The sequence below is a fragment of the Channa argus genome, chromosome 13 (assembly GCF_033026475.1).
Source record: "Channa argus isolate prfri chromosome 13, Channa argus male v1.0, whole genome shotgun sequence".
Taxonomy (NCBI): Eukaryota; Metazoa; Chordata; class Actinopteri; order Anabantiformes; family Channidae; genus Channa; species Channa argus.
Genome location: NC_090209.1, coordinates 14,127,742 through 14,146,351, shown reverse-complemented (window position 1 = coordinate 14,146,351; position 18,610 = coordinate 14,127,742). Strand labels below are relative to the sequence as shown.

General features: G+C 41.0%; 1 protein-coding gene across 12 annotated transcripts in view; it reads left to right on the top strand.

Moving 5' to 3' along the window:
• Positions 1–17,703, top strand: part of wnk3 (WNK lysine deficient protein kinase 3) — a 36,486-nt gene extending 18,783 nt beyond the window's left edge. For 2 of the 12 annotated variants that reach the window (XM_067526887.1, XM_067526888.1), the window contains 18 exons: positions 207–522; positions 718–836; positions 971–1,174; positions 1,539–4,835; positions 5,124–5,167; positions 5,556–5,691; positions 5,804–5,920; positions 6,024–6,125; positions 6,233–6,281; positions 6,593–6,745; positions 6,847–8,879; positions 9,096–9,342; positions 11,714–11,799; positions 11,893–12,245; positions 12,391–12,626; positions 12,722–12,817; positions 12,910–13,073; positions 14,023–17,703. In XM_067526887.1, the coding sequence (XP_067382988.1) occupies positions 207–522; positions 718–836; positions 971–1,174; positions 1,539–4,835; positions 5,124–5,167; positions 5,556–5,691; positions 5,804–5,920; positions 6,024–6,125; positions 6,233–6,281; positions 6,593–6,745; positions 6,847–8,879; positions 9,096–9,342; positions 11,714–11,799; positions 11,893–12,245; positions 12,391–12,626; positions 12,722–12,817; positions 12,910–13,073; positions 14,023–14,589 (8,319 nt within the window). In that variant the 3' untranslated portion in view covers positions 14,590–17,703. The remainder of the gene's footprint in view (positions 1–206; positions 523–717; positions 837–970; positions 1,175–1,538; positions 4,836–5,123; positions 5,168–5,555; positions 5,692–5,803; positions 5,921–6,023; positions 6,126–6,232; positions 6,282–6,592; positions 6,746–6,846; positions 8,880–9,095; positions 9,343–11,713; positions 11,800–11,892; positions 12,246–12,390; positions 12,627–12,721; positions 12,818–12,909; positions 13,074–14,022) is intronic. The other 10 variants (XM_067526889.1, XM_067526892.1, XM_067526890.1 and 7 more) reach the window with 10 other exon arrangements.
• The last annotated feature ends 907 nt before the right edge of the window (positions 17,704–18,610 follow it).

Genomic DNA, 18,610 nt, shown 5'->3' with positions numbered 1-18,610 from the left:
GAGAAAAGGACAGTTTATGCATAGTGAGTGAAAAATATATGGAACAGGGTAGACTGGGAATAAGTTTTAATGCTTTGAATCTTGAAGCTTGAAGGAGTTCCTTCAGCTAATGTCTCAGACACTTAGAGGTACATCTTTCTGACCTAGATTCCCTCAGTGTCCTTGTACTCTCACTGTCTCACTTGTATACTTCTCTTTTATCACAGGTGAAGTCAGGGTTCTTCCATGAGAGTGATGCCAAACTGGTTGGGAAATCCATCCGGGACAGAGTAAATCTTATCAAAAAGTCAAGGGAGCGTCGACAACAGCAGCTCCTCCAGCAGCAGCAGCAGGGCTTGGAAAAAAGAAGAGACTCCACTCTCACCTCCTACAGCTTTTGTCATCCATCCTGCCCATCGTCACTGGGGCCAGAGCTAGCTGGCCAGACAGTGGGAGGAGGACAGGAACCCGATGAGCTGCCTGAAGTGGACCAACATGTCAGACAGCAACATATTTTCAGTGGGACAAAACCTAATTTACCAGGTAAAGTATGTAGCGCATTATGTTGTGTTTTAAACACTTGGTGATTTTCCGGAAAGTACATTGTAAGCTAATAGGAAATACCTGACATTGGGAAAGCTGAAAAAAAATGTTAATGCTTATTGAAAATTATGACTTTGATAAGCATATTTTAAAATTTTCACGTTCCCTCTTATTTTTAAATCGTCTTTCACGCAGAAGGTGAGAGTATTGGGTCTGCCAACTGTGAATCTTATTCAAGTGGACAGAGCCAGGCATACTCTCAGCACGGAGACTCATTCAGCCAAACTCAGACTACTCTCCCCTCTATAGCATCTGTACGTCTATACATTGTTTTCACCTCTTCATAAGTGATACTAAAAAGAATAATTAATTATTGCTCAAAGTCATATTATTTAATTATTATTCTTTATAAATCACACTTTTCATAACCTGTTCTCTTGCACTACAGGGAATTGGAGCATTGGCTCATCCTCAAATGTGCCCCATTGGCGAGAGTGGAAGTGTTCCATATGCGCCTCTTGCTCAGAGCGTTAGTTTGTCCAGCATGTCCACAGGCCAAAGTGGAGGGCGATCTGTTGCTCAGACATTTCTTCAACCCAGTACCATGGTTCCACAGGTATCATCATGTATGCTGTATTTGCAAGTGAATGGGGTACAGTACTAACGTCTATTAAATTGTCACATTTCAGGTCAAATAACCACAACCACATGTAATTCATACTTTACTGATTTACCATCTGATTGTACACTTTACAGGGTTTCCCCCAGGGAAAGTTGTAAACAGAGGTTGTGAGAGGTGTAAAGTAGTAATTCTGCAGAATTTTCCTAAAGGTTATTTTTGTAATTTTAGGTGACACAGTCAACCTCCACTATAAGCTGTGGCAAACCCTGTTTTCTGAAATTGAATGTTTTGATGATATATGCTCTTTGCCAAAGCTTATTCTTACCTATTTTTACTACTTTCTTTTCTTTCTTTTTTCCCACAACAATCATCATTCATCATTATCACTGAGTAGTCGCAAACATTCCCATCCGATGCACATCAAACCGCTATACCCCATGGGTCATACATACCCCCTGTTTCCCCACAAGCACCCATTAATGTCCTCTCTACATCTATGTCTGTCACTGATCCTGCTGGACTTTCAGGAACCACTGTGCCCCTTTCTCAGCACACCCAACCCCCCACCAGTCCAATGCAGTTCACTGACATCATTCCCCAAGCAGCACCCCAGCAAACACCGCCTGTACTGATCCCTCAGCCAACTATAGTACAACAGCAGCAGATAGGGATGGATTTTCAGACCACCACCCTTCAGCAGCAACCACAACAGCAGATGGAGGCCCAGGCCACCCTGGTTAAAAAGCAATTGTGCGCCACTCAGCTACCAATGGAGCAGCTTTCCACTGCAGCTGTCCAGCCTGACCATCAGCAGCAGATCTATGTCCCACAGCCTGTTCCGCCTGTCCAACCAACTCCTCAGCAGCAAGTGTTAACTACACAGACAGGTATGGAGCAGCAGGCTTTGTCAGTACCACAGTCAGGGGAGCAACCTCAGACTTATAAACAGCAGCCAACAGGAGATCCTCATGAGCAGACCGCAATACAACCGCAACAGCTTCAGCAACAGCAAACCCTGTTTCAGCAGCAGCAACAGCTAGGAAAGCAGCAGGCCCAAGCGTTTCTGCTTGAGCAGCATCAGATGTATGTGCAGCAGCAGCTTGATCAGCAACAACAAAAAGCATTGCTTCAAAAGCAGCAACAACAGGCCCAACTCAAACAGCATCAACTGGAGCAGCAGCAAACCCTTATACACAAGCAATTGTTGGATCAACAACAGCAGCAAGCTCTTATTCAACAGCAACAAGAGCAGCAGCAACAGCAACTAGAACTTTTACAACAGCGCTTGGAGCAACAACAACAGCCGAATCAGTTACTTCAACAACTTGGACAGCACCAAGCTGGAACACAAAATGAACCAGAGAAGCATCAGCAGCAACAAACTGTAATGCAGCAGACACAGCAGCAGACTTTTCAGCACATGGAACAACAGTTGCAGCAACACGTCTTACTCAGACAAATGGAACAACAGCAGCAACAAGCACTTATGCAACAGCATTTACAACAGCAAGCTATTTTACAACAACAGCAGCTGCAACAGAAAGCTAAGCTACAGCAACAAGAGCGGCAACAAGTGCAACTCAAGCAGCAGATAGAGCAGCAGCAGAAAGCTTTGTTGCAACAACAGTTAGAACAACAATGTCAGCAGCAAATGGTCTTACAAAAACAATCAGAAAGATTAGAGCAACAGGTACTGATAAAACAACAGATTCAAGAGCAACAGCAACAAGCAGCCATTGTTCATCTTCAACAAACTGGAAAACAAGATGCTGTCCTGGTTCCACAAAGTAACAGTGAGCAGCAGATTCAGCAGCAACCAACTGATATACAGCATGTGTGTGCATCACCGCTAAACGCGCCTCTTACAACTCATACCAGTTTGACACAGCAGCAGATAGAACAACAACAGAACGTAACATCATACCAGCAGCAGCAAGCATTTGTTTCCCAGGGACAGGATCACATCTCTTTTATGGATTCTCGTGTCCCAGTTCGAGTTCCGGCTGGCAATGAGATGGTTCAGCATCAGACCATTCAGATTACACAGATCCCTCTTCAGACATCTGCTGCTGTCCCAGCTCAAGTCCTTACACAGCAAGGACAAATTGATTCTCATCTTCAGAACCAGGGCCAGGTCCCAGTCCAATTTATAACCCAGCCCATACCCCAGGGAACTCGTTCTGATGTAACTCCTCCAGGGGCAGCACAGACTCATGTCACCCAGACCCAGCAAATTCTTTTGCACACAACTTATCCAGGAGCTGTCATTCCTACTCAGAGTCAGGTAACTGCTCAGTCAGCAATTCACCCTCTGCATTCAGAAACTAATCAGTCCGGGCCATTACATGGCCAGGGCCCAACCACTGACACTCGCATGATGAGCCAACAAAGCCAAGCGCCTGTTCAGCCCCCCACTGCAATTGTCCCAATTCCTGCTCAGATTCAGCATGAATCTTGTGTTCAACAAAATACTCAGATGCTCATGCAGCCCCAGCTACAGCAGCAAGCACTAATACAAAACCAATTGTTGGATCAACAACAGCAGCAAACTCTTATTCAACAGCAACAGGAACAGCAGCAACTACAACCAACACTTTTACAACAATCTCAAGCTCCACCTCCTAGTCAGGTCCATGCTCAGGCTGCCGCTAACCTGATGACCTCTCAGTATGTCCCTCAATCTACCCAACAGGCCATACCAACTGTACAACAGAATATAACTCATGTCCCAGAACAACAGCAGGTGCAACTGCAGCCAGTGCTGCAGTGTCAGAACATGATTCAGTCTCCTGGCTCAGATGAGAGTGTTGGAAATAAAACAGATATTCTCAGTTCAGTAGCTGATCCTCATGTGCAACTGGCTGGACAAGCCTATGCTCCAGGCCAAACAACACAACATCCAGTTCTTCAGCCCCAGCAGCAGCCCACAGGAAGCCCCGCTGACCTTTCAGTCCTTCAGTCCATTTCCTGGCCTACTATGGCTCAGTCTAAAGAGCAATACCAGCAACACCTGCAGAAGCTTTCTCAAATGCAGCAAACGCTAGCTCCACCTCCTGTGCAGACACAGTTACTGGCACAGCCTATCCCAACTCCCATTCAGCAAACACTCGCTTTAAAACCACGTGATGAAAGTCAGCTGCCCCCCCAGTGTCCACATCTGGTTACCCACCCTCTTGCACAGATAGTGTCCAATAATGTGGCTCAAGAGTCTCAGAACAGCAACTTGTCCCTCTGTAGTCATCTACTGGCAGACAACCCTCCATCTCCCCAGCATCAGTCCAAACAAATTCCGTCAGCTCGCACACAAAGCAGCATTCAGGCCCAAACACACATCCAAAGGCAAACACATGTTCAGACACAGGCTCATTCTCATACAAATGCTGAAACACCAATTGAACAATCTGTTCTGACCCATGCTGTCTTTCCTCCAAAACAAAGTCCTTCTCATACCTCTTGTCCACCAACATCATTACCATCTTTCCCATCCCAACATCCTGCTATTGCCCCTGCACCAGAGCTGCCTTCATCTCCACCAGCTGCCCACATAACCTTACCAGGGCAGGTCGACTATATACCCACCTCTCCCCCACCTGTAACTACCATCCCGCTGCTTGAGTCTAATGCCCCCAAACTACCCCAAGCTTCGCTGCAAGACTGTGACCTTTCCCTGCTGGGCATTGCTCAGGTACAGGTAGACTGAAAGTTTGCTGTATTCCAGTATTTAGAAAATAATTTTAAATATTGGCACAATGAATAAGAATACTACTATCCAGTGATCTGAAAAAGTATTGAGCTTACCTTTTTGATTCAAACTGACAAGTTTAGATTTTTTGTTCATAGAACAGTATACACTGCTTGTTAGAAATTTCATATTATGCCGCATTATGTGCATCTGCTATGTTTTTAGTGTATATGTTTCTGGGCATTTTTCTGTATACTTACATACTACTTTTTTGTATGTATTCATGTTACTCTTTAGGATGATCCCCACATGTCAATTACAGAACATCATTCTTCTTCAGGGTATGTCTGAAATCAGTACTATGCAAACTTAGCTTCATTTACCAGTAATTGGCAGCATATTATAGCAGTTGTGCAATATGTTCCTAAGTCATGACCAAGACTAAAAATGTAGACATTAAGCATAACTTAATTTGTCTAAACACCTTGTCCATATGGTCCTTAATTACAGAATGGTTGAAGTCCATTCAAATATAATGTCTATATACAAAGTATACATAAGTATTTGTATTATTATAAAATAATCAAATATATAGCATTTTGTAAATAAGCATATATAATACATATACATGTTTGGATTTTAGGCAGTGTTTTCTCATTTTCGTGACAAATGCAGTGACAATATTTTAGTTGCTCCTACTTCACAAACCTACTACTTTACCATCCGCAGGTCTGTTCCAGTTAATGGAGAAGAAACTCTTCAGCTCTTTGCTAATGGGAAAATAGAAAAATTAAAACCTCAAAGAAGAGCTTCCTGTCAAAAGCCTGAGAAGGTTTCTCACCAGTTTCAACTGAGCATGCTCCAGGTGATGAATCACAAATGAGCAACAAATAGCTAAATATATAGCTAAATCCATGTATCCCAAAACATAATGGAAGGGAAAAGGTCATAATTTGAGTTTGTCCTATCCTCCCCAGGTGTCTCCCAGTGGGGACAATATGGTTGAATGCCAGTTGGAAACACACAGCAATAAGATGGTGACATTTAAGTTTGACATTGATGGAGATGCCCCTGAGGACATAGCAGATTACATGGTAAGGTACTTACAGTAGCTACAGCCATAGTCAGTTTTGACTTAGGAAAAGTATCACTCCATTACGTAATAATCTTTTATGTTTGTTTGAATTTTGTTTGTAGGTTGAGGAAGACTTTGTACTTGATGTGGAGAAAGAGAAATTCATTGAGGAGCTAAGATCAATAATTAAGAGAGCCCATGAAATTCTTCAAACACAATCACAGGTTTGGTGATTTCTTTAAATACATCTATCACTTTCTGTTCTTTGTTATTTTTTTAATTTTCATTATAAATCAAGACATTTTAATCTTTGTTTTTATTCCTCTGATAGACTGGATCAACTGAACAGTTACATGTGAGCACTCCCACTAGCTCAACAAGTGAGTTTAGGAAGCTTTCTTTCCCCCCCCGCCCTCTCTCTCTGTCTTCATTAATGAAAAAGTAATCATTTGATGGAAAAATCTGGTCATTCAATATATTCAGGTAGTCAGCTACTTGTTACATCAGTTAAGGTTGAATAACATGTTGCCAGCTGAGACATATCACTGCACTAATTATCCAGTGAAAGACAGTTACCTATTTGCTTAGTTAAATGTAGGTGACTATTTTTTTTACCAGGTCTTTTTTTCCCCTGCTCTACACAGTATAACTTAACTTGATATAACTAGTCAACTGTCTTATTGAATCTCAGCCGATTCAGTTCCCCATTCATCCCCAGTGGGACGTTGGCGCTTTTTTATCAACCAGACCATCCGCCACAGAGATTCTCTTTCAAGCCAGGGAGCAGGTACACCATCACCGACTGCAGAGATGAGGATACCCCAAGCTCCTAAAACAGAGAAAGGTTAGCTCTGCCCACATCGTTTTTAATGCTGTGGCTTTTTAACCTGTGTGAGTTGGCTGCACAACAGAAACTAAACTGTGTGTTCCTCTCTGTGGCTGTAGAAAGTGAAGGATCCCAGATTCTGGAGTCCTTGACTGATATGGCCTCCCCTCCCTGCTGCACTCTTTCTGCCACCTCAACTTCAGTCTCCACTGTTCCAGCTAATGCTTCAATGGCCTCCACAGCGCCTACTGCCACTGCTCTTCATATTATTGCCTCTGATACCATCTCTGCAACAGCTTCCAGTCTTGAAACCGCTGTCCCTGTCACTGCTTCAGTTGCTCTTGAACCATCCACTGTCACTTCAGCTACTCCTGACCAAAAGCTTAACAACCCCACCTTGTCCTTTGCTGCTACTGTTGTTTCTCCCAAACCCACCACCATTCCTTCTGATACCCTCAAATCTCCTGGAACCAGCGATTCCTCTACTGTAGCTCAAAGGATAGAGGATACAGTGATTACTGTTCCAAGGCCATATGTATCTGCAGGAGAGCAGTCTTCAAATTCTTTTCATTCCCCTTCTTCTGCTACTGCAGTAACCTCTTCTGCTGTAATCCAACATGGCATGGAGCTGCAGCAGACACTCACCCAGGTGGCCAAACTTGCCCCACAGCAACCACAGCTACAGGTTGCATTACAGCAGCAGGTACCAGCAGCTCAGCAGCAACAGCTTGAACAGCAGACTCCACAGGCAACACCACAACAGCAAGCACAACATCAAGTTTACCAAGAACAATTTCAGCTCCTGCAAGAACAAGCACCACAACTGTCTCTGCAGCAGTTACAACCACAGCAGCTAATGCAGAAGCAAATACCAGGTCAACAGCTGACTGAGGTGAAGGTGCTGCCCCAGCCAGGTCATACAGAGTCGGTATCACAGTCTGTACCTCCTCAGCAGTTTCTTCCAGCAGTGCCCCTACAACAGACCCAGCAACCCCTTCTTCAACAGCAAACAAAACAGCATACCCCACAATTGCTGCAACAGCCACAGTTACAAAACTTACCGCAGCAGGTTATAGCATCTGAAGTTGCTGTAGTGGCTCAACCACAGGCCCACACTGATCACCAGCAGCAACAACAGGTAAACTTGCAGTCAGTACAATTACAACAACAACAAATGATGCAGCAGCAGCTGCTCATGGGTGCTGTCGCTATAAAGCCAGATCAGAGCCTACTGCCCCTGTCAATTAGTCAACACTTTCTCCAACAGCAAAGTGTTTGCACTGTACCACAACACCAGATTCCACAGCAAACCCAAATCCCTGCTGAACTTGCAGCACAACATGTACAGTCACAGAAGCAGCTGGAACCCACTGAGCAGCAACAAGAGGTGGTTAAAACTATGGACACACCCCAGAAACAGCAGCTGTTTCCACTGCAGAAGCAATCCTCTTTACAGATGTCAGAGTCAGAGGTGTCCACAGGAGAAGTAAATGTAACAGAGGACACGGGCAGTCACTCTGCCACTTTTCACCCTTCTTCTGACTCTTCTCTTCCTCCTTTCCATCCTGGGACTGCTGAAGCCCCTTTACCCATGCTCTCCCTTACAATGACACCATCCCCTGCTCAGCCTTCATCTGTGGCTGAGTCAGACAGTGAAGGCCCCCCAAAAATTGAATTTGTTGACAACAGGATAAAGACTTTGGATGAAAAGCTGCGGAACTTGTTGTATCAGGAATACAGCAGTGGGACACCACTAGCTGGTGGAATTTCCTCTGGTCCTACACCGATTGCCTCCACAACAGTAGGAGGGGATGAATCATCTGAACCACAGCCCCTCCACTCTTTGTCTTTCCCCCCACCTGCCTCCTCCTCAGATACTTCCCCCCAGTCCTCATCCTCCACTACCTCTTCCACCACCTCCCGTTCCTCTTCCACCTCCCCTGACCTAGAGAGGGAGGAATGGAAGGAGGAAGCTTCCTCAGAAGTGCCCAGTTCTGCAGAACTTGGTCCAGTGGATCAGCAGCCTGGCCTGACTATCCCCTCTGTTTCAGCATCATCTACTCCACCTATGTCAATACCGAATCTTCCACCGAATCTAGATGACTCTGCTGGACCCCAGCGCCCACCTGTACCCGGAGAACCAACCATTCTTGTGAGTGAATGCCAGAGATTTTGAGCAAATTCACTGTTTTGTCTTTCTGGGCATTTAATTTACATAGTTCTACTCTTAATATTTCAGTGTGAAAATAATTGTCAACTTAATTTTTTAGCTTCCTGTGATACTTGTTATGTTTAAATGTCTGACTCTCTCTCCATTTTTAACGTCTCAGCTCCATGCAGCCATTCTTAATTGTTTTAACTGTTCTAGGCTGTTTCCACACACTCTGACACCAGTACCACTGGAGATGCATCGTGGCCCCCCAATCAGCATCTGATCCCCCTCCGGCATGGACAGCACCAGCACAATGCAGGAGGTGGATATTTTGGCCTAAACCTGACATGTCCTAGTATCAGAAACCCTGTTAGCAAGAAATCCTGGACTCGCAAATTCAAAAACTGGGCATGCAAACTGCGCCACTCCGCCAGCTTGTTCAAGAAGCCCAGAGTCCAGCAAGGTAGCGTCCCCTTAGGGAGCAAACAAGCGAGAGAGAGAGCGAGAGCGAGAGCGAGAGAATGGGATGTTGAGGCATGGACCTGAATCTAATAACTACTACTAGTGTTAACATAGTAAAATTACATTCTTAACCACCAGGTGTTAATAACCATTAATGTGAAATGATGCTATTTTTCAGCTAAAAAAAAATGTTCTTGTACTTTGTTTTGTGATGATAGTTCCCATGTACTGTCTGTGTTGGCATCACTACATACATAATTGTTATTTATTTATTTATTTCTCTGAATTATTTTTTACCTGATTTAATGTCTTGGAAATCTTTTCGTTTTGCATGGGTTATTCAACCAGGGCGAGAACAGAGGAAGGTAGAGGAGGGTGGGAGATTGGCACAGTGTAGGAAGTCATTGGCATCAAATATCTGATGCCCATTCCAGTGCAGATGAGCTCTGAAGCAAAGCCCAGCTGTGCCTGTGCCGAGGACCTATCCCTTCATATGTCAAACCCCTTCCTTGCCCCAAATCCACAGGCACTGCCAGCAGCATCCATCTCACCTTCTTACTTCCACTTGATGCCTCAGTGTAGACAGCATCACATCATATATGTTCTTGTCTATATATATATATATATAGATATAGATAGATAGATAGATAGATAGATAGATATAGACATAGATATAGATATAGATATATCTATATATATATATAGATAGATAGATATAGATATTGTAATGTTCTGGTGGACATGGATCAACAAAGGAACAAAATTCAACGATGGCCATGATCACCACATTGCAGAACTACAGTGCATCGCAGCTTGCTCTGTATGGGGCTGCATTGACTAAAACTGATCAGAATGCCCCTGTCCACTAACAACATTAGGACCACTAGATAGTAATAATGTTGTCTGTTTAGTGAATGTGTAATATGGGAAGTAGCTTAGATCCCTTGCTTTAGGTGCATATGCATGAGCATGTACGTTTTTTTCCATTCGAACGAGTAATAATACATTGCTTTTTTGTAACACCCATATCACTCCTGCATATTTGTATGCTTGTCCTAAATTATGCAGCAATTATCCAGGTACAATCCCAATTCCAAAAAAAGTGGGGAAGTGAAAATGTAAATAAAAACAGGTTTGATCATTTCATTCACAGTAGAACATAAACAACATATCAGATGCTGAAACTGAGAAATTTAAACATTTCATGGAAAATATTAGCTCATTTTGAATTTGATGTCAGCAACACATCTCAAATAAGCTGAGAGGGGACAACAAAAGGCGGGAAAGTAATTACCACAAATCAAAAACAAGTGGAGGAGCATTTGACAACTAATTAGATTAATTGGCAACATCATAAAACAAAGCATTTTCCAGGCGATGTTAGAATTTCTTAGTTTCATCATCTGATATGTTGTTTTTGATGTATTGTGAATAAAATATGGGTTGATGAGATTTGCATTCTGTTTTATTTACATTTTACACATCTTTACAACTTCTTTTGAACTGTGGTTGTACACACAATACTAATGTAGTTATCCATTACATCAAACACTCTGATCAATATTACTGTGGATCTGAGCACAGATCTTAAATGTGATATTGTGTTTTGTTGGCTGGTATATGAATGACACAGTGGTTTAGTGGTCACTGAGAATGAAAGAGTGGATGGGTACACTTTTATAAGCATTCAATTGCTATTTCATGATATATATGTTTTACTTAATGTTCCTTATGATTTTGTTTTTTAATGAAACGCATTTTCCAGCCCTTCACACACACACACAAAGTATCTTAACATGTATGAGTACATTGATCAGCCCAAACATTATTACCACCAAGTGGTTTTGGTGGGGTCAGCATGAGCACTCTGACCAACCTGTAGCTATGCAAACCTGTACACAGCAAGCTGTGATGCACTGTATGGGCTTACACCCGTCAATCATGGCCAGCATTCAAGTGTTCCCATGCTAACCCTGGTCCACTACAACATTAAAACCAGTATTTAGTGTTAAGGTTGTAACTGATCAGAGTACTTCTACATCCTAATTTTTACACTCTTCAGTTTGTTTATTGTAATATAGAGAAACGGTCACAGATGTCAGCATATGTTTACACATTTCACAGACCTGCATGCAAATCATAAGTCACAGAGTTGATGGTGTGTTCCATTGGTTGGTGACAGTTTTAATACTGTTCTTCTGTGCTTGTGCCCCCTGTCTGTGTGCGTATCTATGTCTTTCTGTCATGTAAATTTCTCTGTCTGTTGCTTTTGTATGTGTATTTCTTGCTATTTATGTTGACTTTACACCCATGTTTCTACGTTTTTGTCTTTGCCTTCCCTTTTTTGTTTTTCATCCCTGTCTTTTTATCAGACGAACATTTCAGCAGTCAGGTGGTCAGAGAGGAGAAGGTGGCACCACCCCTAAACCTTCCTCACTCACTCAAAGGACGATTTCAGGTACGAGGAGTATTGCTGATTTTGTCTTTGCAACTTATTAGTCTTAAGCCTCAGTGTAGCCTAAAAAGTAATTTCCACATCCTCTGTCATCAGGTGACTCCAGTGCCCCAAATCGCTCCCCAAAATGAAGTGTCAAGAGGCCATGGTGGCACTCATAGGAAAGTGGGACGCTTCTCTGTAACTCAAGCTGAGACTAAGAGAGAGAACAGGCAGACTGACAGCTCCCCAGCATCTCCTGACTTGAACAGGGAGAGGAGGAGATCTCGGACAAAGGAAGGGGAAAAAGTTGAAAGTAAGAGGACCCCAGCATTGGCCCACCTGGCTAGAGGTCATGGGCTCAGCCACTCACCCCTGGGCAGCAGTGAGAATAATGATGATGATGATGATGATGAGAGTGAGCTGGAGGATGAAGGCCTGAGAAGAGAACTACACAAGCTCAGAGAGAAGTAAGTCAGTGAGGGGATAAGTTTGACTCCATTATTTTAGAATTTAAAAGCTGTTTGACTCTCAGATGATTAGTTTTTCATTTTCCTATGTTTATTGTTGTTTGTCATCTTCATAGCTTAATACATGGTTTTATGATTTCTATAGGCACATTAAAGAGGTGGTATCTCTTCAGGCCCAGCAGAACAGAGAGCTGCAGGAGCTGTACAGACAGCTTCGTTCCCTCAAAGACCAAAGGCAGAGTCTGCCGGTTTCCTTGTCCCGAACCCCCCCTTTTCCTATGGCACCCCTTGCCCTCTCTCCCCGCAGGTCCAGGCCGGCCAAAATCAAGCTCCGGCCCCGGCCTCACTCTCATATTGATAACAATGGAGTTACCCACTTTGGTAAAGCCAATCATTAGTTCTTTAGTTTTTTTCTCACACTTTTTTTGTTTATTTGTTTGCTCTCTTTGTAACTACTTATTCTGTCTCTCGCTTAGGGATTCAGCAGTCAAGTAGGGTCTCAGGCAGTGAACAGAGTAGACTGCCAGTATACTACAACTCAGAGCACTGCACTTCACTGCTTGATAAAAGAGGTACAGTTTGTCACAAAAGTAATAAATTGAAACAACAGATAATTTGTCTAACAACAGGTAGTAGTGTGATGTGTTCACTTATTTTTCCACAGGCCATAGTCCTTTAAGAAAAAGCACATTTACAGATGAACTGCACAAACTTGTTGACAATTGGACAAAGGAACCAGTGGACCTTGCTCCACAGAAGCCTTCGCTGAACCAGATCAAGCAAATTCAGCAGGTGCAGGAGTTTGGTGGCTGGAGCCAGGCGACCGAGGTAGGACTACAAACTAGTTAATAAAAACCTATTTATCAAGTTTACATCAGAAGGTGAAGTATTCACCTCTTCTAAAGTAACTCACTGAAATCATCACTGGTGCAGCCAATTCGTTTTAGTGGTCAAGCAGTTACCTACATGGTGACCAGCTGAGTGCAGTAAATGTGTGGGTGTGATTATTGTATATTTAAGTGTGTATCTGGAAGGTCCATTTATTAGTGATTCAGCCTGACTGAGCTTGAGAGGATCTACAATGAAGAACAGCAGAAAATCCCCCTATCTAGGTGTGCAAAGCATGTTGCGTCATACCCAAAAAACACTGGAGGCTGAAATTGCTGCCAATGGTGCAAGCACTGAGTAAATGGTCTGAATACTTAAGTGCATGTGATATTTCAGTTTTTCCTTATTAAGAAATTTACAGACACTTCTAAAATTCTATTTATACTTGTTGTCATTATTGGAGTCAGTGTAGATTATTAAGACAAAAATTTATTTTAACGATTGTAGTGTCAGGCTGCAAAATTGAAAAAGTAAAGAGGGGTCTCAATAATTTATGAATGCACTGTACAAGGGCTCAAAAACAACCTATTTTGTCCTCTTTTCTTCATGTTTCCTTTCTTTATGCAACACAAAATCAAAATTTGCTTTATTATGCGAGTGGTATCCAGCCAACAGATAGACAAAATGTCTATCTATTGCTCTAGTGTATGGCCAGATTTTGTTTTATCATAACTGCATAGGGTTATGTTTTTATGTTACAGCACTTTCCAATAGATTTGAGATTTGTCTATCATGAAAAAAAGCAGCAGCATATCGTTTATTTAAGGTCTTGAAACATTTTTAAGCAGAAGTGTTCTGGATATTTTTTTAAAAAACAAAAAAGAGCCAAATCATTTTTAAATTACAATATTGTTTACACCATGTGTACTTTGTACCATATTCCATACAGGCAGCTCCACCAGATTGGTTTCCAGTGGTTCCACTGAACCCCCAGGCATCCACAACCCCTGCCAGCTTGGCTGGGTCAGCATCTTCCCATTACACAGGTGGAGGGAACCTGCACTCTCCAGGACCCACTCCACAAGCCCACGTGGCTCAAGTGCCACAGATTCAGCAAAGTTTACACCTCCATCAGTCTCTTCCCCTACAGTCGATGACCTATCAGCAGTCCCTACTCTGCCAACAGATACTGCAGCCCCAGATGCAAACTCCCATACAGCCTCAGTCACTACCACAAACACAACCCATTGCCCAGCTGCCCCATACACAACCTCAAAACCAACTGCTGCTATCTTCCCAAATGTCTTCATCTTCTCTGTCCATGGCTGTGTCTCTGCTGCCTGGCAGTGGCAGCACTGCACCCACAGATAGCCTTGCTCCTGCAGGGGGTGCATTGAGTTCCGGTTCCTCATCATCATCCACCTGTTCCTCCTCTTGTTCTACTGCTGTTTTACCTTCCTGTGCCAAAATTCATCCAACAGCCCCCACCTCTACTCTTCCTCTGGGACAGAAATAAAACCAAGGTGAAGTGTAAGGTCAATATGAACGTACAAGAGATGGAAATACTAAGTTGATCAGGAGGTAAAGTAGATTAGGGGTGTTAGTTCTGTGTATGCATGGGTGAGTTGTGACTGCAATCTATATATAGCTGGGTTGGAGAGAGTAAAACCAAGATAATAGACTCTACTACAGTTTGTACAGTCAGAGGGTAACACAGCAGCTGTAGTTATAATGAATCATGATATGTTTGGGAGATGAGATGTATAAATTCTTCAGTGTATGAGTGTGTGCATTTATGAGTGTGGGTGAGTGTTAAGAATGATCCGACTACATATCCCTTATGTCATCTGACACAAATAGCGTTCATGTTTGTGTTTTCAAACCAACTCAGTTGAACCTGAACTCTCCCAAAGCAGTGACAAGAAAGACAAAATATTTGACAGTATGTTAATATTTGAAGTTCAGTTTGTCAATGCTTACAGTGAAAGGGTTATCAATTTTAAAAGTGCAATTAGTAATGGTCATGTAAATTGATCAGCATGTATTGTATTGATTTGTCTGTAAGGCATATGATATTTTTCTAGAAGCACTGATTAAAACCAGAAAAATAGTGGGTTTTTTTAATGATCTTTACATGATCTTTTAAAACTCTAGGGCTACGGCACAAGGCTTTTAATAGGCAGAGAAAACAACAGCATGCTACATATTAGAGCACAAGAAGTTATCTGGCTACCATCATGATTGCCATACAAAACAGCTGCAATATTTTGCAAAGTACATGAATTATTTTATGTTCGGAACAAATGTCTGAATTACCGAAAATTATATGATATAAATTCAGAGTAATTCTTAATATGATGGTACATTGAAATACTGTATGACATCTGTGTTCGGTGGGCGTGGATACACTCAGCCCAAGACTGCATGACCTTACAACAAACTTGACCTGCCTGAGTGAAAGCTGCTTGCACTTGCTGTATATTCATGAATCTCACAATTACTATTTGCAGCCTATTGAGATACTATATGAGTCATGCCTGCATTTGCTTTCAGTAGAACATGTTTTCACATTTGAAAGCATGTCATAAGTATATCATGGCGTCGTGCTGGGGAGGAACATGAAATCGAAAAATAATGGCAAGGATGCTAGAGATCAGGAGACCATATGAGCTTTTTCTTATATTGCCTTTTAAAATATTTGCATTTGTGTGTGTGCATGTGTGTGTGAAGGTATCATTTTTCTGTGTGACAACGCTTTATGACAGCCTCATGGTATATTGTATTATAAATTAAATTCTTGTTTATTTGAGTCAAAGTAGCCTCGGAAATGTCACTGTTACTCTGCCTCGGTCTTTGGGTTGGTTTCCTCAAGAAACAAAATAGGCAAGAGCCAAGACTGTAGTTGTAAGCTCATTGTCTAACTCCAGATTTGTAACCTTTGTTAGTGTTGTACAAATTCCTTATTCCATTATGAATTACTTAGTCTTGGACCACAGGCTGTCTGTATGAATGCATCTGTCAGGAACTTAACTGCAGCCCATGATTTTGGCTTTTTTATACTATAAAAGGTTTGCGCAAGTAAGAAATATTCAATTTCTCAATTTTTAAACCTACTTTGTAGTTGCAAAGATCCACAGAGTTATACAGTGGCAAGCAAGTAAATTAAGAATTTGCTGTCACTTCTTTTTCTGCATAAATTGGTCATTCACTGTGATCTGATCTTAAAAAATATAAACAAACACAATATTTCTGATTTAATTAAACACGGTCTTGTGTGTTTTTTGGGAGAGGGCGTGGCTTTATTTATAGACATTATCTGTAACTGTGGTGTGATGAAGATGTCTTCAAGATTACTTTTAATCCTCTCTTCATTGTAGGTCTGATAAGATCTCCTATAAAAACATGTCTCAAAGCAGCTGATTGTGAATAGCACACTGATACAGTTTGGGTGTCTTTGTAAGTCAAGGTAGTTCTAAACCACAACTCCATTCTCGTTTCATTGATTGGACTCCAGTGAATGTTTAGTGACATCAGAAGCCAAGTGTTGTCATTACTTTCGCCACCATCTCTGGGTTTTGTCAATAGGTGTGTTCAAAAAGATATGAAATCATAACTGTTCGTGTTTTATCAGCTTAGCAATATTGTTATGTCTATGATTGTGAATTTAATAAAAATCAGATCACATTTCCTGACCACTTTATGTAGAAAAGTAAGAAAATATTTTCTTCTGGCCACTGTATATCAGCAGAAAATATATAACTTTAGTTTTTATTGGGTTATCAGTGTGCCACAGAAATCAATCAGGAGATTGTACTGGTTGTTTAAAGGCTGCTAAGTGTGAGTCAAAGAAATTTAAAACATTAATGGTTGTTTAAGAATAGTTTATCCTAAAGGGTATGGCTCTTCATAAGCTCCAATTACATAATCTAGAGTGTTTCACATGTATTCTGTTTTCTGTAACAACCCAACTTTTCACAGAGATGTAGTTTATTATTATTAAAGGTGAGATAATGTGCCATCGTGTCTGATACTAACATGTTGACCGCAAGCTACAGCTTCATGATTATGACTCATTATGTGGAGCTAGCTTTGTCCTTGAAGTGTTACCAAAATGTTATTTAGAAGATAAAGACTTTTGTATTCTGAGATGGCGTTGTACAAATTGTAATATTTTCTCCTCATCATTATAAATCAGAGGTTATTTGAAACAAGAAAACTCTGATTTTTATCTCTGTTTACATGGGACTCCCTTGCCTTGATATACCTCTCTGAATCTGGACATGCCTGGGTCATTTAAGATTCTATTCAGATCAATTTTCAAATTTTTTTGACAAAATATTTCAGTTTTAAATCATGAAAACGTGAAAATATGTAATTGGTTAACATAAGCCTTTTTGTTGGGCTGCAAGTCATATAAAATTAATGTACAAATTAATACAACAAATTTCTGGGGAGTCCTAAAATAGTGTGAGTGAGAACCAATGAGAAAAGGATATATTGGCAAAAAAATTTAAAGAAATAAAGTATATTGTTGGTGACTTAACCTCTGTAAATTGTAACTAATTCAATTGTTGATTTTATTTATGTTTTGTAACTAATAAAAATAAATTATGTTAAACATTGAACTAGACTATAGTGTTGTCGTTTTGTTTTGTTCTGACTGAGTTCCTGTGCATATGAAATATGGAGTTTGGACCTGGTAGTTTGACTTTCATACAAGACTAGAATTAGGCCCAAGCAGTGCCTTTTTGTTGTGATATATTTTAACATAGTTAAGTTAAATGTGTAGATCCTCAAATTTAACACAATATCTGCATTTGCTTTGGTTGAAGTTATTATTGCGAAGCAAAGCAAATATGGCTCTACCAAATGCATAAATTGTACAGATTTACAAAGACTACACTGTGTTTATAGGCTTACTGAACAATAATTATAACAATTAAATTTGATATTGTAATTTCCAATTATAATTTCTAATTCAATTAATTACCAAGCAAGGTGTCAGCTAGTTGATAATAATTACTTTCAAAATCTAAAAACCTTTGCTGTCTATTAAGCAAACAAACATTTGGAAACACATGAATGAGTTTCAAATGAAAGCATGCATAAGACTAACACATAAGGCACAATGTATAATGTTCAGTCTGAGATGATATACACTTAATTATTAGTTTGTAATTTGTTTTATCTCAGGCTAGCCTGTTTTCTTATATCTATTACTTTTATTACACTACTAACTTTTTATTTTACTAACTTTATTCCCTATTTTTAAAGCAGTAGCTTATTTGTTCAGAAGTTAATACATAAACTGTCGCACACTAAAAAATGTATTGTTACGATCATGTTATGAAATACAAAATACTTTTGAATGTGGAATGTATTGCATATAAATATAATAATAGGTGGATAATAATTGGGTTCTTGTCTTGTGTGATGCCACATTGTGTATTGGACATTCAGTCTGCTGCAAAAATCAACTTTATTAAAAGTAACCAAAATGTGCATTTATTTATGTATCTATATACTTACAATTACAT